This window comes from Papio anubis, chromosome 6 (genome assembly GCF_008728515.1).
Source record: "Papio anubis isolate 15944 chromosome 6, Panubis1.0, whole genome shotgun sequence".
NCBI lineage: Eukaryota > Metazoa > Chordata > Mammalia > Primates > Cercopithecidae > Papio > Papio anubis.
Window position 1 is genome coordinate 115,909,866 of NC_044981.1, and position 26,092 is coordinate 115,935,957.

Below are 26,092 nucleotides of genomic sequence, written 5' to 3' on the forward strand. Positions count from 1 at the left end.
TCCTGGGTCCTAGTGCCTGTCAGACAAACTTCCTCCCACTTCTCTTATCTGAGGTTAGTCCTGATTCTAAAAACCACTCCCTGTCCTAGGTGCTCTTCTAGTTTCTCCTCTAAGGATGATTTTTTAATATAAATTTCAGGACTCTGCTCCCTTCTTTAGGCACTTGGCCTCACCAATCAGAAAGACATAATTTTTGCCCAAAGTCTGTCAGGGAGAGGCTCTCTGGAATTTTAGGATCCCTCCTTGGACTACCAGGCCTAACAAAGGCTATTCCTGAAGCTAGGGCATGAGGAGTCTCAGAAATTATATCCTTCCTATTTATGTGATGAGAAGTGAGGAAAAAAGGTGTCACTCTTTCAACCCTGTAGATCCCTTCCCTCCCTCAGGGTATGGCCCTCCACTCCATTTTGAGGCATATCATCTTTATAGGACAAGGATAAGGTCCCAATACTAACATGAAAAAATGCTTAGGACTCTAACTACCAGGTTTTTGAGAATGTGTCATTAAGGGTCACTAAATCCAATTTTTCTCGGACCTCTTTGGGGTCTAAGAGGAAAGGTAAGGGTGCATGTTTCTGAGAATGCGTCAGTAAGGGCTGCTAAATCCAACCTTCCTCGGTCCTTTTTGTGGTCTAGGAGGAAAACTAGTGTTTCTGCTGCTGCTTTGGTGAGCGCAACTATTCCGAACAGCAGGGACCAGGTATTGTTGCAGGTTCTTGGGCAGGGAAACAAGCGAACAATAAAAATGCGGGCAGTTTTTCTTTCAGATGGAAAACACTCAGGCATCAACCAATTCACCCTTGAAATGCATCTTAAGACATTGGGACCAATTTGACCTGCAAACCCTGAAAAATAAGCAGCTTTGCTTTTTTCTGCACTACGGCCTGGCCCCAATATTCTCTCTCTGATGGGGAAAAATGTCCACCTGAGGGAAGTATAAATTATAATACTATTCTGCAGCTTGACCTTTTCTGCAAGAGGGAAGGCAAATGGAGTGAAATACCTTTTGTCCAAGCTTTCTTTTCATTGAAGGATAATCCACAACTATGCATAGCTTGCAATTTACATTCCACAGGAGGACCTTTCAGCCTACCTCCGTATCCTAGCCTCCCTACAGCTCCCCTTCCTGTTAATGATAAGCCTCCTTTAATCTCCCCCACCCAGAAGGAAATAAGCAAAGAAATCTCCAAGGGACCACTAAACCCCTGGGCTAACGGTTATGTCCCTTCAAGCTGTAGGGGGAGTGGAATTTGCCCCAACGCGGGTACATGTCCCCTTCTCCTTCTCTGATTTAAAGCAGATCAAGGTAGACCTGAAGAAGTTTTCAAATAATCCTGATAGGTATATAGATGTCCTACAGGGTCTAGGGAAAACCTTCAACCTCACTTGGAGAGATGTCATGCTATTGTTAGATCAAACCCTGGCCTTTAATGAAAAGAATGTGGCTTTAGCTGCAGCCTGAGAGTTTGAAGATACCTGGTATCTTAGTCACGTAAATGATAGAATGATAGCCGAAGAAAGGGACAAATTGCCTACTGGTCAGCAAGCCATCCCCAGTAGGGATCCCCACTGGGACCTTGACTCAGATCATGGGGACTGGAGTCACAAACATCTGTTGACCTGTGTTCTAGAAGGACTAAGGAGAATTAGGAAAAAGTCCATGAATTATTCAATGATGTCCACCATAACTCAGGGAAAGGAAGAAAATCTTTCCGCCTTCCTCGAGTGGGCCTTAAGAAAATATACTCCCCTCTCACCCAACTCCCTCGAGGGACAATTGATCCTAAAAGATAAGTTTATTACCCAATCAGCCACAGATATCACGAGAAAGCTCCAAAAGTGAGCCCTGGGCCCTGAACAAAATCTGGAGGCATTATTAAACCTGGCAACCTTGGTGTTCTGTAATAAGGACCAAGAGAAACAGGCCAAAAGGAAAGGCAAGATCAGAGAAAGGCCGTAGCCTTAGTCATGGCCCTCAGACAAACAAACATTGGTGGTTCAGAGAGAACAGAAAATGGAGCAGGCCAATCACCTGGTAGGGTTTGTTATCTGTGTGGTTTGCAAGGACACTTTAAGAAAGATTGTCCAGTGAGAAACAAGCTGCCCCCTTGCCCATGTCCACTATGCCAAAGCAATCACTGGAAGGCACACTGCCCCAGAGAACAAAGATTCTCTGGTCCAGAATCCCCCAACCCGATGACCCAACAATAGGACTGAGGGTGCCCAAGGCAAGCACCAGCTCATGTCATCACCCTCACTGAGCCCCAGGTAAGTTTAACCATTGAGGGCCAGGAAATTGACTTCCTCCTGGATACTGGCGTGGACTTCTCAGTGTTAATCTCCTTTCCTGGATGGCTGTGCTCAAGGTCCATTACCATCCAAGGAATCCCGGGACAGTCCATAACCAGGTATTTCTCCCACCTCTTCAGTTGTAATTGGGAGACTTTGCTCTTTTAACATGCCTTTCTTGTTATGCCTTAAAGTCTCACATCCTTCTTAGGGAGGGACATATTAGCCAGAGCTGGAGCTATTATCTATGTGAATATGGTGAACAAGTTACCCATTTGTTGTCCCCTACTTGAAGAGGGAATCAACTCTGAAGTCTGGGCATTGGAAGGACAATTTGGAAGGGCAAAAAATGTCTGCCCAGTCCAAATCAGGCTAAAAGACCCCACCAATTTTCCTTATCAAATGTAATATCCCTTATGGCCTGAAACTCATAAAGGTTTACAGAATATTGTTAGACATTTAAAAGCTCAAGCCTTAGTAAGGAAATGCGGCAGTCCCTGCAACACCCCAATTCTAGGAGTACAAAAAACAAATGGTCATTGGAGACTAGTGCAAGATCTTAGACTCATCAATGAGGCAGTAATTCCTCTATATCCAGTTGTACCCAATCCCTATACCTTTTTCTCTGAAATACCAGAGGAAGCAGAATGGTTCACTGTTTTGGACCTCATGGGTGCCTTCTTCTGCATTCCCCTGCACTCTGACTCCCAGTTTCTCTTTGCCTTTGAGGATCCCACAGACCACACATCCCAACTCACGTGTATGGTCTTGCTCCAAGAATTTAGGGATATCCCTCATCTGTTTGGTCAGGCACTGGCCCAAGATCTAGGCCACTTTTCAAGTCCAGGCTCTTTGGTCCTTCAGTACGTGGATAATTTACTTTTGGCTACCAGTTCGGAAGCCTTATGCCAGCAGGCTACTTGAGATCTCTTGAACTTTCCAGCTAACAAAGAGTACAAGGTGTCTAAATCGAAGTCCCAGCTCTGCCTACAACCAGTCAAATATCTAGGCCTAATCTTATCCAGAGGAACCACGGCCCTCAGCAAAGAACAAATACAGCCTATCCTGGCTTGTCCTCACCCTAAGACATTAAAACAGTTGCAGGAGTTCCTTGGGATCACTGGCTTTTGCCGACTATGGATCCCTGGATACAGCAAGATGGCCAGGCTGCTCTATACTCTAATCAAGGAGACCTAGAGGGCAAATACTCATCTAGTAGAATGGGAACCAGAGGCAGAAGCAGCCTTCAAAACCTTAAAGCAGGCCCTAGTACAAGCTCCAGCCTTAAGTCTTTCCACAGGACAAAACTTCTTTTTACATGTCACAGAGAGAGAGGGAATAGCTCTGGGAGTTCTTACTCAGATTCATGGGACAACCCCACAACAGTGGCATACCTAAGTAAGGAAACTGATACAGTAGCAAAAGGCTAGCCTCACTCTTTATGGGTAGTTGCGACAGTGGCCATCTTAGTATCAGAGGCTATCAAAATAATACAAGGAAAGGATCTCACTGTCTGGACTACTCATGATGTAAATGGCACATTAGGTGCCAAAGGAAATTTATGGTTATCAGAAAACCACCTGCTTAGACACTGGGTGCTACTCTTTGAGGGATCGGTGCTTCACATACACATGTGTGCAGTCCTCAACCCTGTTACTTTTCTCCCAGAGGATGGTGAACCAATTGAGCATGACTGCCAACAAATTGTAGCCCAGATGTATGCCGCCCAAGAGGATCTCTTAGAAGTCTCCTTAGCTAATCCTGACCTTAACTTACATACTGGTGGAAGTTGATTTGTGGAGAATGGGATATGCCATTGGTTATGCCACAGTTAGTGATGTAACAGCTCTTGAAATTAAACTTCTTCCCCCAGGGACCAGCACCCAGTTAGCAGAACTAGTGGTGCTTACCCAAGCCTTAGAACTGAAATAAATGTGTATACAGATATCAAGTATGCTTATCTAATCCTACATGCCCATGCTGCAATATGGAAAGAAAGGGAGTTCCTAACCTCTGGGAGAACCCCCATTAAATACCACAAGGAAATCATGAAGTTATTGCACATAGTGCAAAAACCCAAGGAGATGGCAGTCTTACATTTCCAAAGCCATCAAAAAGGTGAAGGAGAAAAGGCAGAAGGAAACCGTCGGGCAGACACTGAGGCCAAAATTGTTTCCAGGTGGAATCTCCCATTAGAAATACCTATGGAAGGACCCTTGGCATGGAACAACCCTCTCCAAGAGATTAAGCCCCAGTATTCCCTGATTAAAACAGAATGGGGACTTTCATGGCGGCATAGTGTTCTCCCCTTGGGGTGGTTAATGACAGAAGAGGAAAAGGTACTCATATCTGAAGCCAGCCAGTGGAAAATACTTAAGGTCCTCCACCAAACCTTTCATATGGGTATTGAGAACACTCATCAAATGACCAAATCCCTATTTACAGGGCCAAATCTCCTCCAGACCATCCAACAAGTAGTCAAAGCCTGTGAGGTGTGCCAAAGGAATAATCCCTTGGTACATCATGAGGCCACTCTGGGGGAAGAAAGAATAGGTCACTATCCCAGGGAGGACTGGCAGTTAGACTTCACCCATATGCCTAAGTCAAGGGGATTTCAATACTTGTTGGTCTGTGCTGATACCTTTATAAATTGGATAGAAGCCTTCCCCTGCAAGACAGAGAAGTCTCAGGAAGTGGTTAAAGTCCTAATTCATGAAATAATTCCTAGATTTGGGCTTCCCTAAAGCTTACAAAGTGGCAATCTGGCTTTTAAAGCCACAGTAACTCAGGGTATTTCCAGGGCGCTAGGGATACATTACCTTCACTGTGTCTAGAGGCCACAATCCTCAGGGAAGGTTGAGAAGGCAAATTAAACACTCAAGGGGCACTTAAGGAAACTAACACAAGAAACTCATCTCCCATGGCCTACTCTCTTGCCCATGGCCTTGTTGGGAATCCAAAATTCTCCTCACAAAATGGAGCTCAGTCCATATGAAATGCTGTATGGATGACCTTTTCTCACAAATGACCTCTTACTTGATCAGGAAATGGCCAACTTGGTCAAGGATATAACTTCTCTGGCAAAATATCAACAAAACCCTAAAAACCTACCTGAAGGATGTCAAAGAGACAAGGGAACAGAGTTGTTCCAACTGGGAGATCTAGTGTTGGTCAAGTCCCTCTCCTCTACCTCCCCATCCATGGATTCCTTGTGGGAAGGACCATATTTGGTAATCCTCTCTACCCCCACTGCATTTAAGGTGGCAGGAGGGGAAACTTGGATTCACCACACCAGAGTTAAACTTTGGACACCCCCTGACGAACCTGCGGGACCGTCAGTTCAGGAGTCCCAAGATCAGCCAGACCAGCTTTGATACACCTGCAAACTGTTGGAGGACTCGCGTCACCTATTCTGGAAGGAAACGTCACAGACTAAAAAGGCTCCTACAGCTGATCCTGAGGAAAAACCTTTTCCTACTTAAAAAAGATAAATGAAAACCTGTATAATCTTTAACACCTCTCCTTGCCCCTTTAATGGCATTCTTTTACTGTTTCTTCACATTATTAAGCAGTATACTAACCATACTCTATGCAGTAGGACTATATACTGTAGCTTCTGCCAGGACAGAAATCCTAATCACGTCAACCTTTTTTTCTATCCTCCTTCCTTCTGACAGCAATTTACTCCTACCTTTAACTCAGACTGGATAAAATGATCTCATCTTCCAGGGCACTCTCTTTACCTTCCTACTTACTCTTTGCCTATGTATCCCTCCTGCTTCCTTGGATACCCCACATAGTCGCCCCTCCCCTTCTACTAGGTCCTAATTACCTCTACAAGACTCTCAACTTAGCCCACTCTCTGTTAAACCAGTCCAATCCTTCCTAGCCAAATGACTGTTGGCTTTGTATCTCTCTATCAGCCACTGCTTACATTGCCACTCCCGTTCCCGCAAAAAAACCCTGCGTCTTTACTAACTTAACCTGCCACCCCAATTATGAAGGAAAAGACCCTTTCCAACTTCTAAATATGCAATCATTAGCTGACTTCCCCATCTCTGATAGGACCAAGAATACCCTAACAGGATGCGCAATCCAGCTTTTACGCTCTTACATTTCTAACCTCACCTACTACATGAGCAATGAAAAGCCCATACATGGCCCTGTGACTACGAATACCATCTTAACTTTCCAAGCCCCTTTATGCATACAACACAACCTGTTATCAGGTCTGCCCATGGGGCATCTACTATCCCATCAGTGTAATTACACCTACAACTTCAAGCTCCAACTGATCATAGTAACTTCCAGCTCACCCAAAGAGCTCCATTCAGATGGCTTGTCCGCTTCTCAAGGCCTCCAAAAATAATCACCTCCTTCCTACTTAACAAACAGTCTGGGTTTTGTAATGGCAAACATACTCCCTGTATGAACATTCACCCCTGGACCCACTGCAGCGGCACCCCCACCACTAATGAATGCCTTCTCATCCCCTCTTTCAATCACTCTCTTGAATAGTTCCTAATAGATACAAAATGGTTTTTTCTCCAATGGGAAAACAGAACACAGAGAGCCACTCAGTTTGCTCCCAACACCCCTTTCCAGTCACTCACCGGAGTTGCCTTGGCAAGTACTCTACAGGTATGGGAAAATGAAAACAACAAACTCACACACCTTTTTAATGTACACAACCAGTTCTGTCTACCAAGCCAAGGCATATTCTTCTTATGTGGAACTTCAACCTATATCTGCCTCCCTACCAACTGGACAGGCACCTGTACCTTAGTCTTCCTAAGTCCCAACATTGACATTGCCCCAGTAAATCAGACCCTATCAGTGCCCCTCAAAGCTCAAGTCTGTCAGTGCAGGGTCATACAATGAATACCCCTACTTATAGGGTTAGGAATGGCCACTGCTTCAGGAACCAGAATAGCCAGTCTATCTACTTCATTATCCTACTATCACACACTCTCAAAGAATTTCTCAGGCAGTTTTCAAGAAATAATGAAATCCATGCTTACTCTACCATCCCAAATAGACTCTTTGGCAGCAGTGACTCTCCAAAACCGCTGAGGCCTAGACCTCCTGGCTGCTGAGAAAAGAGGACTTTGCATGTTCTTAGGGGAGGAGTGTTGCTTTTACACTAACCAGTCAGGGATAGTATGAAACGCTGCCTGGCATTTACAGGAAAAGGCTTCTGAAATCAGACAACATCTTTCAAACTCTTATACGAGCTTCTGGAGTTGGGCGACATGGCTTCTCCCCTTTCTAGTTCCTGCGACAGCCATCTTGCTATTACTCACCTTCAGGCCCTGTATTTTTAACCTCCTTGTCAAATTTGTTTCCTCCAGGATCAAGGCCATCAAACTACAGATGGTTTTACAAATGGAACCCCAAATAAGCTCAACTCACAACTTCTACTGAGGACCCCTGGACCTTTGACTGGCCTAGAGAGCTCCCCTCTGGAGGACACTACAACTGCAGGGCCCCTTCTTTGTCCTCATACAGCAGGAAGTAGCTAGAGCAGTCATCACCCAATTCACAAAAGCAGGTGGGGTGTCCTGTTTAGAGGGGGGATTGAGAGGTGAAGCCAGCTGGACTTCCTAGGTCAAATGGGGACTTGGAGAGCTTTTCTGTCATAGAAGAGTATTGTAAAATGCACCAATCGGCACGCTGTAAAAATGTAGCAATCAGTGCTCCGTAGCTAGCAAGAAGATTGTAAAATGCACCAATCAGTGCTTTGTAAAATGCCCCAATCAGCACTCTGTAGAATGCACCAATCAGCACTCTGTAAAATGCACCAATCATCAGGAGTCTAAAAGTAGCCAATTGCAGGGAGGATTGAAAAAAGGGCACTCTGACAGGGCAGAAAGGGAACATGGGAGGGGACAAATAAGGGAATAAAAGTTGGCCACCCCAGCCAGCAGCAGAAACCCACTTGGGTTCCCTTCCATGCTGGGGAAGCTTTGTTCTTTTGCTCTTCACAATAAACCTTACTACCACTCACTCTTTGGGTCCATGACATCTTTAAGAGCTGTAACACTCACTGCGAAGGTCCGTGGCTTCATTCTTGAAGTCAGGGAGACCACGAACCCACTGGAAGGAACCAACTCTGGACACAGTGGCATGCAAACATTAAAATGATAATAAATGTTTTCAAGTGTTTGAGAAATGTCTTGCAGACATTTTGTGCTTGGAGATAGGCTGCTTGGTCTAGCTCCTCCTTTCCTGCTGACTTTTATCTTTCCTCTCTGTTCTTATTTCTCCTCTCTGTGCAAAAGTATACCTGTTCACAACTACGTAGACTTTATTGCACATGTCCAAAGACTCTGATGGCCAAAGGTGTGAATAAATTAGGAGCAGATGAGCTGAAACTGGGGCATGAACTTCCATGCCTTACAATACTGGTCTGGGACTCTGGGTAAAAAAAAAAAAGTCCATGCTGTGACTGCCCCTGGGCTGGTGCAAACTGATGAATCATGATTACAGTCAATTTTCTTAATTTAAAAATTACCTTATTAGTTTCAGAGCACAGTGTAGACTGCGTGAGTGGAGGTTGGTGCAGCCTTGGAAAAAATATTGATGAAAGAAATTGAAAGTGACATAAATAAATAGAAAAACATCCTGTGTTCATAGACTGGAAGAATTAATGTTAAAATGTTCATACCACTCAATGCATTCCACATATTCAATGCAATCCCTACCAAAAATCTAATGTCGTTCTCCAGAGAAGTAGACAAAAACATTCCTAAAATTTGTATGGAACCCCCAAAGGCCTCATATAGTCAAAGCCATCTGGACCAAAAATAACAAAGAGGGAGGCATCACCAGACTTCAAAATACATTACAACGCTATACTAATCAAAACAACATGGTGCTGGCATAAAAACAGACACATCAACAGATGGAATAGAGGCTGAGTGTGGTGGCTCACGCCTGTCATCCTAGCACGTTGGAAGGCCAAGGTGGGAGGATAGCTTGAGCCCAGGATGTTGAGGCTGCAATGAGCTGTTACTGTGCCACTGAACTCCAGTTTGGGGGACTGAGCAAGGCACTGTCTCAAAATAAAAACTAAACTGAAAACAAATGGAACAGAACACACAATGGGAAACGGAGATCTCTTCAACAAATGGTGTTTGGAAAACCTGATATTCACATGCAAAAGAAGTAAAATGGACCTTTATGCAAGAATCAACTCAGGCCAGGGTGACTCATGCCTGTAAACCCAGAACTTTAGGAGGCTGAGGCTGGAGAATTCCTTGAGCCCAGGAATTTGAGATTAGCCTGGGCAACATAGTGAGACCTCATCTCTATAAAAAATAAAATATTCACCAGAAATAGTGGCATGTGCTTATAGTCTCAGCTACTCAGGAGGCTGAGGTGGGCAGATCAATTGAGCCTGGGAGGTTGAGGCTGCAGTGAGCCGTGATTGAGCCACTGTACTCCAACCTCTCTAAAAATAAAACAAAAACCAAAAAAGATCAATTCAAAATAGATTAAAAACTTAAACATAAGTCCAGAAACTATAAAACTACTAGAAGAAAAACAGGAGAAACAGCCCATGATATTAGTGTGGGCAATATTTTCTTTGAATATGATCCTAAGAACACAGAAACAAAAGTAAAAATAGACAAGTGGGGCTGTACCAAACTAAAAACCTTTGCTGTACAAATGAAACAATGAAAAGTGATGAGTCAACCCATGGGTTGAGTTAAAATATTCAGAAATCATGCATTGGATAAGAGGCTAATATTCAATATATACAAGGAACTTAAGCTACTCAATAATAAGAAAGCAAATAACTAGATTAAAAAATGGGTAAAGAACCTGAATAGATATTACTCAAAAGAAGAGATACAAATGACCAACACATATATAAAAAGATGATCAACATCTCCAGTCATCAGAAAAATGCACATTAAAACCACAATGAGATACTACCTCATACCTGTTACATTGGCTGTTATAAAAAAGATGAGAGATAACAAGCATTGGTGAGAGTGTGGATAAAAGGGAACTCAGGTACACTTTGGTGGTACTGGGAATAATTACAAGCCATTTGAAAAACCAGTATGGAGATTATTTGAAAAACTAAAAGTAGAATTACCGCATGATCCAGCAATCCTGCTTGTGGGTATATATCCAAAGGAATTAATACAAGTATGTGAAAGAGGTGTCTGTACTTGTATGTTCATTACATTATTCACAACAGCCAACATAGGGAAATGACCAAAGTACCCATCAATAGATGAATGGATTTTTCAAAATGTGGTATGTAGACACAATGGAATACTATTTAGTCTTTAACAAACAGAAAATTCTGTCATTTGCAACATTATGGACAAACCTGGAGGACAAGATGCTAAGTAAAAAAGCCAGCCTCAGAGAGACAAATATGGCATGGTCTCATTTATATGTGGAATCTAAAATGTTGAACATACAGATATTAGGATGGTGGTTACCAGAGGCTGGGGGGTCATAGTGTAGTGGACAAGGAAAGGGAAAATGTTTGTCAAAGGGTACAGTTAGTTTCAGTTAGCTAGCAGGAATAGGTTCTGGTGTTCTATTGCACAGCTTGGTGAACACAGTTAACAGTGTATTGGATGTTTCAAAATAGCTAACAGAGTGGATATTAAATGATCTCACCACAAGGAAATAATAAGTATTTTAGGTAATGAATACATTTATTAGCTTGATTTGATCATTCCATAACCTATACATGTATCAAAACATCCCATTGTACCCCATAAATATATATAATTATTTGCTAATTAAAAATAAAATTTCAAAAAGGATTACTTTGTTAGCACATAAGTAAGCAATTTGATATCAGAATTTAAGTTGCATTGTTTTAGCTACATTTTTCTATTTTATAGATGTTTAAATTAACTAAGGATGGGGAAAAGTTTGTGTTCAGTTAGAGATCACAATAGATGGAGACCAAAGAGCTGGGTTTAAATCCAAGTTCTACCCAAACTGCATCAGTTTCCTGCTCTCGGGTGAGTCATTTTTCCAATCCTGTCATTTTAGAAGTGGAGAGAGCAATATATGCTTTCTCTAATTTACGTAATCTCAAGTGAGATAAGAGATGGAAAGATTACTCTACAAATTAAATATTAATATTAAATGGAATGTGTTCTAATAAGTTTTACTGCTACCATCATGTGAGCTATTACGTATTGAATGGGCATATACTTTCAATATATTGCTTAAAAAATATCAGAATCTCCTGTTAGTATAGTAAAAGATTCCTTTGAATTTTGGAATTTTCCTCTTAGTATGGAAATCACTTAAGGACATGCTTTAGCTTTAAACACTTCTTAATTTTAAAATTCTCAGAATGGTTTAGCAATTTTGAGAAAAGAACCATTGTTGGCTTTTCTGAGAATACTTCTTATTAAGACTTCCTTCTTTGCTGCCTGGGTTCAAAACACGTAGAAAAATAGAGAGTAAGATTATACTATTGATCCAGGTTTAACCGGAGGATGTGGCTTGATATGAGAGACAAATGGGCCATGATCACCTGAAGCTGACTGACTGTTCCAGCACAGTCTAGGTAGTGCTCACACCTGAAGGAAGAGCCTCATTTATTCTCTCCAAATGCATTAACAGGACATTTTGTTCCCTTTAAGACAGGAGGAGTTGAGGAGTTGCTTAGGAATTCATGGAAACTAGGAGTGTGGAAAGGCATTTTCCTTTGATCAGGGATTTAGTTCAGTTTAGTGAACAGATATGAATCCACATAGAAATGAATCAAGTCAGGGTGACTTGTACACCACTGAAAATTGCTCATTTTCAACATTTAAAAAACTACATTCTTAAAATTTGTTATTAAAGGTAAAAAGGAAATCTATCATGTAGCATGCTACAGATAACACAAAAAAATCTGTGTTTAATGACAAGTGTATGTGTAAATGTTGGCATTTTATTTTTAGCATTTGTAGACACAGAAAGCCTATACACAGAAAAAAATATACCTGCAAATTTGTGTGTGGAGGGGGGCTTTTGCCAGCTTTTATCTTTTGGTTAATATTTTGTAATCAGGTCCTTGAGCAAATTCCCAACTGTTAAGTAAAATGAAAATCTACAAATTGAAAAGATATATTTTCTACTTTTATAGCCCTAGCCATCACTTATGTTTAAGTTAAAATCCTTTCCACAATTTTTATTTGAAAATACATGTTTATCTTACCAATGAGAGCAATACTTACTAATGTTTTCCTTCCGTGTGCTCTGCTCGCGCTCTTCCTTCCCCGGTGAAGATGCTCCTCCACTTTCGCTACTCGTGGATTTTGCCACATCCCTCAAGCTCTTGGTCAATTGCCACTTCTTCCACGCCACACTCCCTGATCCTGTTTGTGTCATCTCCTTGCTCTCTGAGCCTGCAGAATTCTTTGAGTTTGGCTCTTTTACACCACTTGCAGCTGTTTCTACTACAACAAGACATGTGCATTACTGAAAAAGCTTGCATTCCATGAAATCATATGCAAAGAGTAACAGGGCTTGATGATGGGAGCACAGATTTAGAGCAGATGACTCAAAAGCTCTATAACTTCTAACCAGAGCACTAGCAAAACTGTCACCCTAGAAGACTGACCCAGGCAGAAAGTGTGTCTGGAAACTGCCTCCATGTATTAAAATGTCATATAATAGAGGCTTTTAGAAGTTGGGACAACATAAACGGAAATGGGATATTTGAATTATTGGGGCTGCTGTGAAGGTGGGCCCTGCAGGAAGTACAACTAGCCCTATGCTCACAATGGTTCATAATGGATAGACCTTTATTTAAAATTGTCTTAAAATAGAGCTGAACAGAGCTCTTTCTTGTGACGTCGTAAAGCTAGGAAATTTTTTCTTGATACTCTGAGTCTATTCAGTGTTACAGATCCCTAGCCTAGGAAAAACTATGTAAAACCTACCACAATTTCCACATTATATATAGACATTGTTTTCCTATTTGTCAGTTGCGGGTGACCAAATTCATGTTATGTTTTGCATTGAATGAAAGGTGGTGATAGGAAAGTACTTAAGGGCATGAAGAAATGTTGAAATAAAAGGTAGATATGCAGTAGTCAAAGGTCGATTTCTTAAAAATATTATTAAAGTTGATGTATCCCTAGAGCAAGACTTGAGGAGATTGAGGAGGGAAAAAAAAGAGGTAAAAAGGAAACTTATTCCAGTAAGTTGAACTTACATAACATCGACAAATTTCTTATAAAATGTAGCTTACTATTCCAGGCACAGTAAGAAATAAAATAACTAAATAGTGAGACATACAGGGTACATAAGAGTCTAAATTGAAATTCAAGAATAGGCAAAATTATTTAATGGTGATGGGGGTCGAACTAGTTGTTACCTTGAGGGAGAAAATGACTTGGAAACAAATGAGCAGGACTTTCAGTATGTGGTAAGTCTAATCTTGATCTAAACAGTGGCTACTGAGTATTCACATGCAAAAATTAATCAAGCCATACAGTTACAATTGGTGGCTTTTATTGTATGTGTGTTCTATGACAGGGTCAGGCTCTCTGAGCCCTGTTCTCAAGTAGTCCTTGTCCTTGGCCTGGTGACCCCAGTTTTAGCAAAAAATCCTGCTAAGTCAGTTTATCCAGAATGCTTCCACCCTTGATACCTGATCAAGTTCCTCTTTCCTGACCCTTGACGTCTAACCAAGTTCCTCTTAGTAATTTACCAACTACTCCCTCACCTGTACCGTTGGTTTTAAATCCCCACTTGTTCCTGTTGTATCTACAGTTAAATTCAACCTTTCTCCCCTACTTCAGTAGTCTGGAATAAAGTCTTTTGGTCATTTTTAATGTATTCAGTGTAATATTTTATACACATACATTAAAACAAAATTTAAAAAGTAATAAATCTATAGCCTAAAGGACAAGAACTGAATCCTATTCACCTTTGTTTTCCTAGCATTACATTAGACTCTAGTAGAGGAGTGAGTACTTGAGGAGTTAGAAATATTTCAAATCCCAACTTCATCACTTTTGAGATGGATGACTTAGGAAGGATAAGGTAGCTCTCTGAGCTTTGGTCTCTTTATCTCTAAGATGACAAGAGTAAGTAATACATACCTCATAGTTGCTATAGGTTAAAGTGAGCTAATATATGTAAAATGCTTTGCCTATCCCAGGATAACAGAATTAGGATGGTATTTGCTATTCACACTGTTCATATGAAAAGTTAAGAGATACTATTTTTATAACAATTATTGAATTACATTCCTGAATATACACAAATGGAAAAGCATGATTTGGGATGTGAAGGCCTTCTGCCTCCATGGACACCTCAGTGTGGCGATAATGCAATCGGTCAAGTGGCTGTGAGAAGACATTGGTATTATGAAGGGCCTGTCTGCAGGCCAATTCTGTCTCTGGCTCTGAACTTAGAATATTACTGATGGTCTCTGGTGCCTGTGTGCTTATTGATAAATTGGAATAATATTATAATATATGCTTAAATGGGTTGATGTATGACTTCTTTTTGTTATTGTTTATTATTATTATTATTAGAAATGTGCCAGATTTATAGTAATAAACCTACCTTCAAGTTTTATACTGCTACTTTCTAAATAGGTTGCATCATTCTTTCTGGTTTTATCATTTGTTAAGTGGAGAAAACCACATCTCCTTGCACAGTGTGTGTGATGGGACAGATGTAGGACTTAAATGGGAAAATGTGTGAAAGTGATTTGAAAATTGAAGCACTGTTCATATAGTTATCTGAAATTGTGCAACTTTGTATGATCCTCAAGGAATGAGGTTCTGAAATGTCTCCTTTTTACCAAGCACAACCCACTGATAATTTTTTAAGAAGTGTCAGTCACAGCACTGTGCTCTGAGGCAGCTGGGGCAGGATCCACTGACCTTCTTCCTTTGGTTTAGTTTGGCTTTCAGATATAGGTGGACTCTCAGCATCAGATGTTTTCTTAATGAACCCGCTAAGGTAATGCAGACGAGCCTGAGAAGCCTAAAGAACAAACATGAGCAGCTTTTTAAAAGCTCTTCAAAAGCAACAACCAGTACAGGTAATACATATTAATGGTATTCAATCGAAAACGAAACAGGAAAATGTGAATTAAATAGGGCATTCTAAATGAAGCAGGCCAGCTCTTCTTCATTATCAGATAAACTCAAATTCTGAATCATCCATGATTTTGACAGTTATTTTTGAGAATAGATGAAGAAGCAGCCCTAAAAAGAATACGTTTCTGGGCGTACTATCTTAGATGCAGCGGTTCCTGAATCTTTTTCATCTGCCCCAATAACCCTGAATTGTGACACCAAGCCCTTACATGGTAAGTGTCACTATGGCAATCACTTTTACAGGAGATAGATCAGAGACTAGGTGTGTATATTCCACAAGGGGGCAGCGCATGGTTTTTAATCCATCTAAGGCTGTGCAAAGTGTAGTAAATCACATATTAAACATTTGAATGCTTTCTTACTTGGGGGTGTTAAGAGCAGACATGCAGATAGCCAGGGCTGTGTGAAAGAATGAGGTAACCCATAGTGTGGGCCTATAATTGGTACCACAATGTGCTTTGTTTTTGCAAGTCCTTTGGGTAATCAGGAGGGTAACATTTTACAATGTGGTTATTCAATATCTGTCTGATAAAATTTCAGATACCATTACCAAAGGACAGGCTACATGGTTTTTATCAGCATGACTATTTTTTTCAGAGCATGCCTAAGGAAGAAAAGTAAAAGATGACAGCTTTTCGAAGTCAGATGACCTTGATTGCTCTTCCTGGCTCAGCTGTCTCCCATGCCTGTTTCATGGCTCGGATTTCATCTGCCCGTTCTGTATCCTTTTTCACTTCAAATAATTCTGATTCACTGTGTTCAGTGACCAACCTCAAAATCCAGTAGGGCTTATTTGGGTCTTCTTGTTGAGGGTGAACAGTGGATATCTGATAAAATAAAATAAAAACCTGTGGGTTGCATGCTTTCCTCCTTTCAAGAGGGTCTATATTTTACCTTATGATACATAATTTCACTATTAGGTATTTACTGGAGATAAATGAAAACATATATTCACAAAAGACTTGTACAAAAATGTTCATTGCAGTCTTATTCATAATACACACAAAAAGCCAACATATATGTCTATCAATCAAGGAATGGATAAACAAATTGTAATATAGTCATATAATTGGGTTCTGCTTAATATTAAAAAGTAATAAACTACTGATATACACCACAGACAGATATTATACTTTGATAAAGAAGTTAAGCACAAAAGGGTACATCATCTTGTATGTCATTTGTATAAAATTCCAGAGCAATTTAGGCAAGACTAATCTATGGTGACTGAAAGATCAGTTGTTACCAAGAGATGAGGTGTGAGAATTAGAAAATGGAATGCAAAGAAGTTTGAGATAATTCCCGAGCTTATGGAAATAATCTATAATTTATATCTTGATAGGGGCATGGATTACATGGTGAATACATTGATCAAAACTCACTGAATGTTACAACTGTGATTAGTGCATTTCATGTATGCAAATTTTACTTAAAAGCTGTACACATTAAATTATAAATTGTAACTGTGTTCACTCATAGCATCTCTTCACAAAAATGAGAGCAGGATAGTTGATCATTTCCAGGTCTGTATATACTTGCTATATATTCATTATGAAAATTAACAACATTTTAATGTCTCATGGGATCACCTGCATGGAATGGACCTTAGGCTGGGAACAGAGGCTTGAAACTAATGTGGTTACATAGAACTTTACATAAGGTTGAGACTATGTCAATTATCACTGATAAATAATGCAGTTGGGAAGAGTGGATTGATATAACCACTGAATACAGTTTCCACCTGCAGTTTGATTTCAGTGTTACCAAAATGACCTTGTTTTCTACAATATTTCCCTAATATTCTGGTGAGAACTGACTTTCACAATCGGAAATTATTTTATTTCCTCCTTTTAACACAGGCTACATTAGCTTTTATTATTTTTTAAATTTCTTAATAGATAAATTTATCAGAGACTTTTCTGGGATCAAGATTTGATTAGGAAAGGGAGCACTGTGAAGGTACTAAGGGAGGTCTTCTTATAGGAATCTATGGATTGGGTTAATCTTATTTACTTCAGGACAGACTTCAGCTAAGAAATAAAATCTTTGAAATCTTTAGGAACCATTCCTGGAGTCTGAAGCAACAAGTCATCATCTCTTCTTATTTGCTAATTTTCTTTTATTGTCTATTTTCCTAATGGTATTGACATCTTACTTAGCTAGTCCTGCTGGAAACCTGAGAGATATACTTTATTCCTTCTTGTTCTTTAACACCCACTTTGGATTAATAACTGCACACCACTTTCTGTTTTCTAGATAGTTCTTGATCTGTCCCATCTTTCCTTTCTTTTTTCCTGTTCCTGACACACTTTGCACTCTTTTGCTTAGATTACTGAAGTATTTTCTTGAATTCTTCCTCTGCAGTCTTTTCTCCTTTAAGTCCACACCCTTAAAAGCCACGAGGGTATCTGAAATGTAAATCTGATCATGTTAATGTGTTTCTTAAGTACCTCAAGTTCCAGTCCTGCTTAACCTAGGCATAAATGGTGGGAAGATTTTGTACTCCTAAGTATTTTGTTTAGAGTGCACTGTTTTTAGATAACTTGAAAATCTTCAGGCCTGTGCTTGCACTCCTCAAGTTTGCCATCCACATCCTCTTCCTTACTCCTAATCATTGGAATTTTCTAACTGGCCCTGAAGGAGTTTAGACTCATAACCTCTGGACTGTATAGAAAGTCCCAGCCTTCCAATGAAGCTTTAATGCCCTTTTCCAGCTGACCCTTACTGACCCCTCCAGCCTCATCTCTCATACTTCAATGCTTCAAAAAACCAGATTGAGTTTTCGCCTCATCATGTCTTTACTTATTAACTCGGTTCAGAACTCAGTTCCTTCTGGAAGGGGCTGTATTAGAACCTATCCTTTCTACGACTGCACATACAATATTCAACATTATAATTCTGAGTTTACCTTCAGTCTCCTCCATTATTAGACTGTGAATTCTTTTAGGGTTGGTACTGAATCATATTTATCTTAGAAATCCAAGTGCCATGAAGGCTGTTCTACATACTAAAGTGATGGTTTTTGATACTGAACTAGAAAAGGGAGCTTGGGGAAGGTGTCCAAGGAATGTCCTCAAGGTATCTAGATGGTTTCTGGAATCAGGGAGAAAGGATGTTTCACATTTTTGTCCTCAGATGAGATAGGCAAATAAGAATCCAATGAACCTAAAATCATTAAGTAACTCAAATAAAAAAAAAATTCCACACCCACCTGAGGCTCAAAGCGAGGTGCTTGTTTTTCTTTGGCTGTCTTTTCTTTCTCAGAAGACTTTTCTTTGCCTTTCCTTGTTATTTTGGAAGTTACTGAAGATTTTTGTCCCTCACTAATAGTGTGGGAGTCTGGGCTTCCTAAGGTAATTAACTCCTCATGTCTTTCACCATAAGCTAGAGAGACATAAAAATAAAAAATGATGAGTCATAATATAACAATAAAATAGTTTCACAGGGCACAAGGAAATCAACTCAGGGAAACATGGTTAAGCTAATAGATTTGTATTTTTTTAAACACACAGATTTTTATAAAAGTCTGACTCCTTTTCATAAAATCTACATATAATTCATATACAGTACACTCACCATTGATGTGGATGAACCCGTGGGCTTTGGTACATTTATAAGACTGTGTAACCATCACCACTATACAATTTATTTCCAATATGGATGCCATTTATTTCATTTATTGCATAACTGTGTTAGCTAGTACTTGTAATACAATATGGAATTCATTTACCTCTGCTCTAATCTTTATTATTCCCTTACCTCTGATTGGTTTAGACACAGTTATCTTTTCTTTTTCTAGTTTTCTAGTTTTTTAAGATGGAAGATAAGCTGCTGATTTGTGATCTTACGTCTTTGCAATACAAGCATTTGTAGCTATATATTTCTCTCAACACTACTTTTACTGCATTCTCTGGTGTTTTTAAAAATTCGTTTCTAAGAATTTCTTAATTTCTCTTGTGATTTCTTCTCTGATCCATTGGTTAAGAGAGTATGATGTCTAATTTTCACATATTTGTGAAATTTTCCAATTTATTTCTTATTGCTTTCTACTTCCTTTCGATTGTGACCAGAAAATATATTTGTATGATTTCTATAGTTTTACTTTTACTTAGACTTGATTTATTGATTTATATATGGTCTATATTGCAGAATGTTCCATGTGCTCTTGAAAAGAATGTGTATTCTGCTGTTGTTGAGTGGAGTATTCTATAGGTATCTGTTAGGTCAAATTAGTTTACAGAGTTCTTCAAGCCTTCTATTTCCTTGCTAATTTTCTGTTTAGTTTGTCTACTTATTATTAAAATTGCAGTATTAAAGTTTCCAACTATTATTATTGAATTGTCTATTTCTTCTTTCAGTTCTGTCAGTTTTTGCTTCATGTAAATATTTTGAATTCTGTTGTTAGGTTTATGTATGTTTATAATTGCTATATTGCTTGATGAAGTACTCTTTTACTATTTTAAAGTACCCTTTTTTGTCTCTATTATCATTTTTCATTTTAGACCCTATTTTGTCTGGTATTAGTACAGCCACTCCAAGTCTCTTCTGGCTATTCTTTTTATGGTATTGTTTTTTCCATATTTTTGCTCTCAAACTATTTGCATTTTTGAAACTGAAGCATGTTGTTTACAGAGAGCATATAATTAGGTCATGTGTTTGTTGGCCATTCAGCCATTCTCTGCCTTTTAACTTGAGAGTTTATTTAACCTACATTTAAAATAATTATTAATAAGATAGGATTTATGTCTGTCTTTTTATTATTTCTTATACACTACATCTTGTCTTTTTTTATTTCTCAATTCCTCCACTACTGTTTACTGCTGTACCATTTTAATTCCCTTGTTTTTTGTTTGTTTGTATAGATTTGGGGGTTAGTTTCTTAGTGGTTGCTTGGGGATTATAATTAAAATCTTAATTTATAATAATCTAGTTTGAATTCATACCAATTTAATTTCAATAGTGTACAAAAACTTTGTTCACATATTTTTGTCTCCCTTTATGTTGTTATTACAAATTTCATCTTTACACGTATTGAGCCATCAACACAGACTTATGATCATTGCTTTAAGCTGTTGTCTTTTAAATCAGATAGGAGAATACAAAAAGTTATAAGGAAAAAAATACATTTACATCGACTTTCACATTTATCTATGTAGTTTTACTGGTGCACTTTATTTCTTCATGTAGATTCAAGTTACTGCCTAGTGTCTTTTTTTTTTTTTTTTTAGCTGGAAGACCTTCCTCTAGTACTTTTGTAGGGCAGGTTTGTTTTCTAAACAAATTGAAAAATATTTTCAGTTGTTTTCCTGGGATATCTTAATTTCTCCTTTATTTTTGAAGGACAGCTTTTCCGGATAGAAAATTCTTGGTTGATAATTTTATTTGCAGTTCTTTGAATATGTCTTCTCACTGGCTTCTAGTCTCCCTAGATGTTGATGTAAAAATTTGCTGTTAATATTATTGAGAATCCCTTGTATGTGATGAGCCACTTTTCCCCTTCTGCTTTTGAGATTCCTTGTCTTTCTCTTTAGAGAGTTTAATTATGAGGTGTCTAGTTCTGGGTCTCTTTGAATTTGTCCCATTTGGAGTTTGTTTAACTTCTTGAATGTGCCAATTAATGTTTCCCATCAAATCTGGACATTTTCAGCCATTATTAGTTCAAATAGACTTTCTGCTGCTTTCTCTTTTTCTTCTCCTTCTGGAGTTCCCATTATGTATATGCTAGTGTGTGTGATGGTGTCCCACAAGTCTCTGAAGATCTCTTCCTTTTTCTTCATTCTATATCCTCAGACTGCATAATCTCAGACTATCTACCATTTTGTGGAGAAAGCTCTGCACAATCAGTAGTTTTCATTCAGCTTTGTAAGTGCAGTCTTCCAGGAAATTATCAAACAAGTCAAATAATGATAAGTCTTTGGGAATAAGACCTTGAAATAAATCCAACTCCATTTTACTTTTTCTGGCATCTGCCAATATGTGCCAGGAATATTGGCTGTTTTTTTTTTTTTTTTTTCCCCAAAGCTACTGGTGAGCTGAGGAATGGGACAAGTTAAAATGTCATAAAGTTTCCTACTCTTACAGAAATCCAGCTGTTTTTTTCCTTGAACAAACAATCCTCAGTTGTTGCAGACTTTTGTAAGCTTCCAGAGTTCTGAAAAAGTTGACTGTCATAATTTTTTTGCCAGGTTTTTCATTGCTTTTATGGAGTTACTAATTTTTGGAGTTGTTACCCTGCCATTTTCACTGACATTCTCCAGGATTTATTTTCTATCCAAACCTTCTGAGGATCTGTGCATGCTGTTTTTCTGAGATAGGGTCCTGGAACAGTGGAAAAATTCATAGAGCCTGGAGGCCTTGTCACAAGTGCATGGAATTACAGAGCACTCCGTGGAGGAAGGTGAGATTACATTCTAAGCAGTTCGGCTCTTGTCTGTGATGGGTAGGAAAAATATTGACTGATTCAAAAGTGAGTAAAAAGTTAACAGAAAGAGAATAAGGTTATCTAAATGAGAGGAAGGATAAGGTTTAAAATTAGAGATTTAGAAACAACCTCAGGAGAAGAAGAAAAAAAGAAATAAAAACAAAGATTTTTATAAAAAGCATATAGTAAAATCAACTTTTCTCAGAAACCCAAGATAGAAAGTAGGAGAGGCTACAGAGAACACTTTTTATCCGACATTCTTTTACATCTTTTGTCAGCCATAAACTTGGGGGTGGCAGAAACACTGCCTTCACAGAAAAGCAAACTCAGTGCTGCTGCTTTTCAGTCTCCTCAGATCCTAACCCAAATATGAGGTAACCAGTCTTCAACCACCCTCACTGGCCACAGCTACCACCTCAGCTTCTGGTCCCAAGAAAATCCAGGTCCTAGAGCTCTCAATGCCAATAGAGTGCGGGATTAACAGAATTTTAGAGCTCTCTTTGTGGCCCGTTTTAGATAAGACAATCTCATAAAAACTGAGCTAGAATAACTCATTATTTTCACTTTGTGCTGCCAGACAAGTCTGTATCTAATAATGCTGTGTTTGTTGTCACAAAATATTGCTGCTAATGCTTTGCTTATTGTAACACAACAATTCACAATGTTGGTGAGTGTAGAAATCATACAGATAACCTGTCAAATGCACATCTTGAGGTCCACCCCTCAGAGATTCCAACACTGCAGTCCGGTGAGGGGCACAGAAATCTACAGTTTAAAATTTACCTCACGTGATTCTGATACAAGTGGCCCGTAGGTTGTACTTTGAGAAACACTGCTTTAAGAAGTCTGTACATTTTTCCCTTTTGTCAGAGAAGTGCTACAAAGGGATGGGCTGAAGGGAAGAATGCCAATGACAGGGTTCAAAGAAGCTGAAGGTATCCTTACAAGAACACTTCTCAAACTTTAGCCTGTGTCAGAATCACTTGAAGGGCTTACCATAGAACAGATTTCTGGGCACCAACACGAAAGTTTCTGATTTGCTAGGTCTATGATAGGGCCTCAAAATGTACATTTTTCACAAGTTTCCAGATGGTGCTGAGGCAGCTGATCTAAGGATCACACTTTGAGAACCACTGGTTTACTTTTAGAAGAGTATAATTACCTTTCCCCAACATGAAGGACATGAGCCTTATGCTTTATTAACCTTTTCTAACAATTTAATATGGAAGTGGTGAGGGGAAAATATTTAAATAATGTATTTATTTATTATTTAAATAATATTTATTCAATCTTTACTGTGTTTCTTTCTAAGTCTCAAGCGTCCCAGCAGGGTATATTCAGAGAAGTTATATAATTTACTCAAGTCTCCCAGCTGATAAGAGTTGAATGTGTATTCAAATGCAAGTTCAAAGAACCTGTCAGTCCCTTTCAAACTGGAGTCTCCTAAGTCACCCCATGAGCAGTGTAAAATAGTAATTGTAAATAGCCCATATTTATACATTGCTTGGTGCCCAGTTATTAGCTACTTTCAAATTGGGGGACAGACCACCCTACCAGACTGCAAAGGGACTGTGAGAACTCTATAAGAGTGGAAACTTGCCCTTCTGCCGACAATCCCAGCTGCTGAGAAGTCTTGCTGTGGGGAAAATCCTTTGGTCCAATAGTCAAATGACCTGGAGGTGAATTCTGGTTCAGCTGCTAAATAGGTTAACTTTTGTAGGTTTATTCCATCCTTTGAGTCTAAGTTTCCTTCTCTGTGTAATGGAGATACTAGCACCATACCCAGAGAGCTTAAAATAATCAATATAGAGCATTTAAAATAGGATCATATCTGGTATCATACACCCACTGGGTTTTTTAAATGCTTAACAAATGTCAGTTGAAATTGAATCTCAAGCTGCCCCTTGAAGCATTTCTGGGGCTTTCTTGTCTTACTACACATAATTTTTAGTGTTTGAGTAATACATTTGGGTGTATTTGATTCCACCAAAGTTAACATATATAATATTCAATTTTACATACACAAAGTATCTACTAAAGTGTCAGGCACACAGCAGGCATGTGCCATCCTTCTTCTTTACATTCTTAATATATAGAATAAAATAATTTCCAAAATTTTAATGACATTATTTAGGGTTACCTTTTCTCACATAAATTTTAAGTTCTTTGAAAGCCAGAACATCATTATATGCCTCATTTTAAATTCCTAATTTCATCTAGTATAATGTTGAACTAATAATATATACTCATTATCAGATTGTTTAACTTTAGTACATAAAGCTTTACAGGAAATATGTATGTGTTGGGAGTACATATAGCAGTAAGATGCAAGAAAAAACCATTCTACTAATCCAAGAATTATGAAACATGTTACTTCACATTACATATTTATGTAATCAGAAGACCTCTAGAGGAAATGACCATTGGAATAAATTAGTATACCCGTGGAAGAGAGGAAGTGCTCAGGGAGTACTTGTTGATGAAATAAACTCTAAAGGCCATTAACATTATGCCTTTAGGTCTCCTCTTACAGTATCCTGCATATATCCAGAACACAGTAGACAGAAATCTTCAGTGGATAACAAAACATATAAAAGTTGTAAAAATTCGGTTTTGTTTTTATGATTAAAAGTGAGTGCTTAGGTTTATATCTCAGAAATAAAATCTGGTTGGAATTTGAAAATTTACATATTTCTAAGCTAGAATACCTGTTTAGAACAAAGTATACATTTATCTAGTACAGTCATACTTGATAAATATAAATAGAAAAGTCTCTTTATATATATAAATAATATACATATAACATGTATTTAATAATGTTTGGTTTCCTCAAAGACCTTGAATTCACTGCACCATGCATTCATTGTGCCAAATTAATAACAGTACAATATTAATTACAGCTAAAGGAATAGTGTCATAATACTGCTAATAAAATTGAATGAGACTTGAAACCAAATATTTTTGAGAATGACAAGTTTATATTTGTTTTTGCAAATAGATTACAACTTCAAAGACCCAGGCCAGCAACACAAAAATGTAACATATTGGCAAAAGGAATATAAAATCACAACACCATTAGTTATACATGAAGGCAGGTGACATCACTAAGTACTATCTGCTCAAGGTTCTCTAGCCTTCTATTTTCTTAAGTGACCATGAACCATCTCAGTAAGCAATTTTTACCAAAACTTAGGTATTAAAATATACTAAAGGTGGCACTGTTGCCGCATGTTAACCAGAGACCAAGCTTTCTAAACATTTATAATAGAAATATCCTAAGTTGTACATAGCTATATTTCAGGTCTTATTCTTTCTTATCATGAGTTACAAAAACATGAAATTTTGAAAAAAAATATATATATTGTATTTTTCATATAAATTAAATGTTGAGTTTAAATAAGTAAGTGGGGCAACATTGACTTCAGGATGAATATCAGATTTAACTTAGGTCATCAGTGTACTAATAAAAAACAACAACAGAAAACTCTTAGCCAATTTCTTCTTGATACAGAGTTTTATATTTTAAAAGTAAGCTGGCTGAGCATAGTGGCTCATGCCTATAATCCCAGCAATTTGGTGAGGCCGGGGCGACTGGATTGCTTGAGACCAAGAATTTGAGATCAGCCTGGCCAACATGGTGAAACCCCATCTCTACTAAAAATACAAAAATTAGCCAGGCATGGTGGTGCACGTCTGTAATCCCAGCTACTTGGGAGCGTGAGGCATAAGAATCCCTTCAGCCCAGGAGGAGGAGGTTGCAAAAAAACCAAAGTAAGCTAAGTGGATAAATTAAAGACATTAGTAACTGAATTTTTCTATGTATGTAATTTTTCTATGTATGCAGTAACTGATGTGTGAAATATATCATACACTTCAAATTAGAGCAGGTAGATTTTGAGTTGTATATATAATTGATACATAGCAGCTGAAATATTGACATGCTTTAATCAAATTGACTAAATATTTATAAACATGACATTAAAGATTTAATTATTCTGAATTTGAAAGCTGCTTGACTTTCAAGAAGATTGCCTGACAAAATATTCTTTCAAATAGAAAATTTTCCTACTTCATTTTAAATACAATTTAACTCTGAATTTCTTTGCTGCTTTTCAGTAACAAACATACTATGTAATCCAAAGTGTAATTTGATTTTAGCAGCTGGTCATTCACACATAAAATTTTCAAATGTGATATCAGGAAATAAAATGTAATTATTTCTGAAGACTTATTTTTTCTTTGGAATACATAATAATGATAATAGCATTTTGTTGAGTGTTCATTC

The 26,092-nt window shown here is 38.4% G+C and overlaps 1 protein-coding gene and 2 long non-coding RNA genes across 10 annotated transcripts in view; 2 read left to right on the plus strand and 1 right to left on the minus strand.

Annotated features, from left to right (window-relative positions):
• Nucleotides 1–26,092, minus strand: part of ADGB (androglobin) — a 235,351-nt gene that overhangs the window by 15,308 nt on the left and 193,951 nt on the right. For 5 of the 6 annotated variants that reach the window (XR_002521725.2, XM_021937749.2, XM_021937747.2 and 2 more), the window contains 4 exons: nucleotides 18,598–18,770; nucleotides 16,037–16,213; nucleotides 15,168–15,270; nucleotides 12,501–12,722 (listed from right to left, as the gene is read on the minus strand). Coding sequence is in view for 5 of the 6 variants with exons in the window: in XM_021937749.2 (XP_021793441.2) it covers nucleotides 12,501–12,722; nucleotides 15,168–15,270; nucleotides 16,037–16,213; nucleotides 18,598–18,770 (675 nt within the window). In the remaining variant the exon portion in view is untranslated. The remainder of the gene's footprint in view (nucleotides 1–12,500; nucleotides 12,723–15,167; nucleotides 15,271–16,036; nucleotides 16,214–18,597; nucleotides 18,771–26,092) is intronic. The other variant, XM_021937748.2, reaches the window with a different exon arrangement.
• Nucleotides 1,723–16,126, plus strand: LOC110743149. Of its 3 annotated transcripts, none has more exons than XR_002521728.2 (5): nucleotides 1,723–2,408; nucleotides 7,641–7,840; nucleotides 11,166–11,288; nucleotides 15,186–15,328; nucleotides 15,984–16,126. It is a non-coding gene; the product is annotated as an uncharacterized LOC110743149 (long non-coding RNA). The 3 variants fall into 3 exon arrangements; XR_004184393.1 differs by lacking the exon at nucleotides 1,723–2,408 and adding an exon at nucleotides 6,773–6,930; XR_002521726.2 differs by lacking the exon at nucleotides 7,641–7,840 and having other exon boundaries at nucleotides 1,787–2,408.
• The window catches only part of LOC103883968, a 48,698-nt gene continuing 41,363 nt past the window's right edge, over nucleotides 18,758–26,092 (plus strand). Inside the window, exon 1 of the long non-coding RNA XR_002521730.2 lies at nucleotides 18,758–21,783. This is a non-coding gene — a long non-coding RNA (uncharacterized LOC103883968). The remainder of the gene's footprint in view (nucleotides 21,784–26,092) is intronic.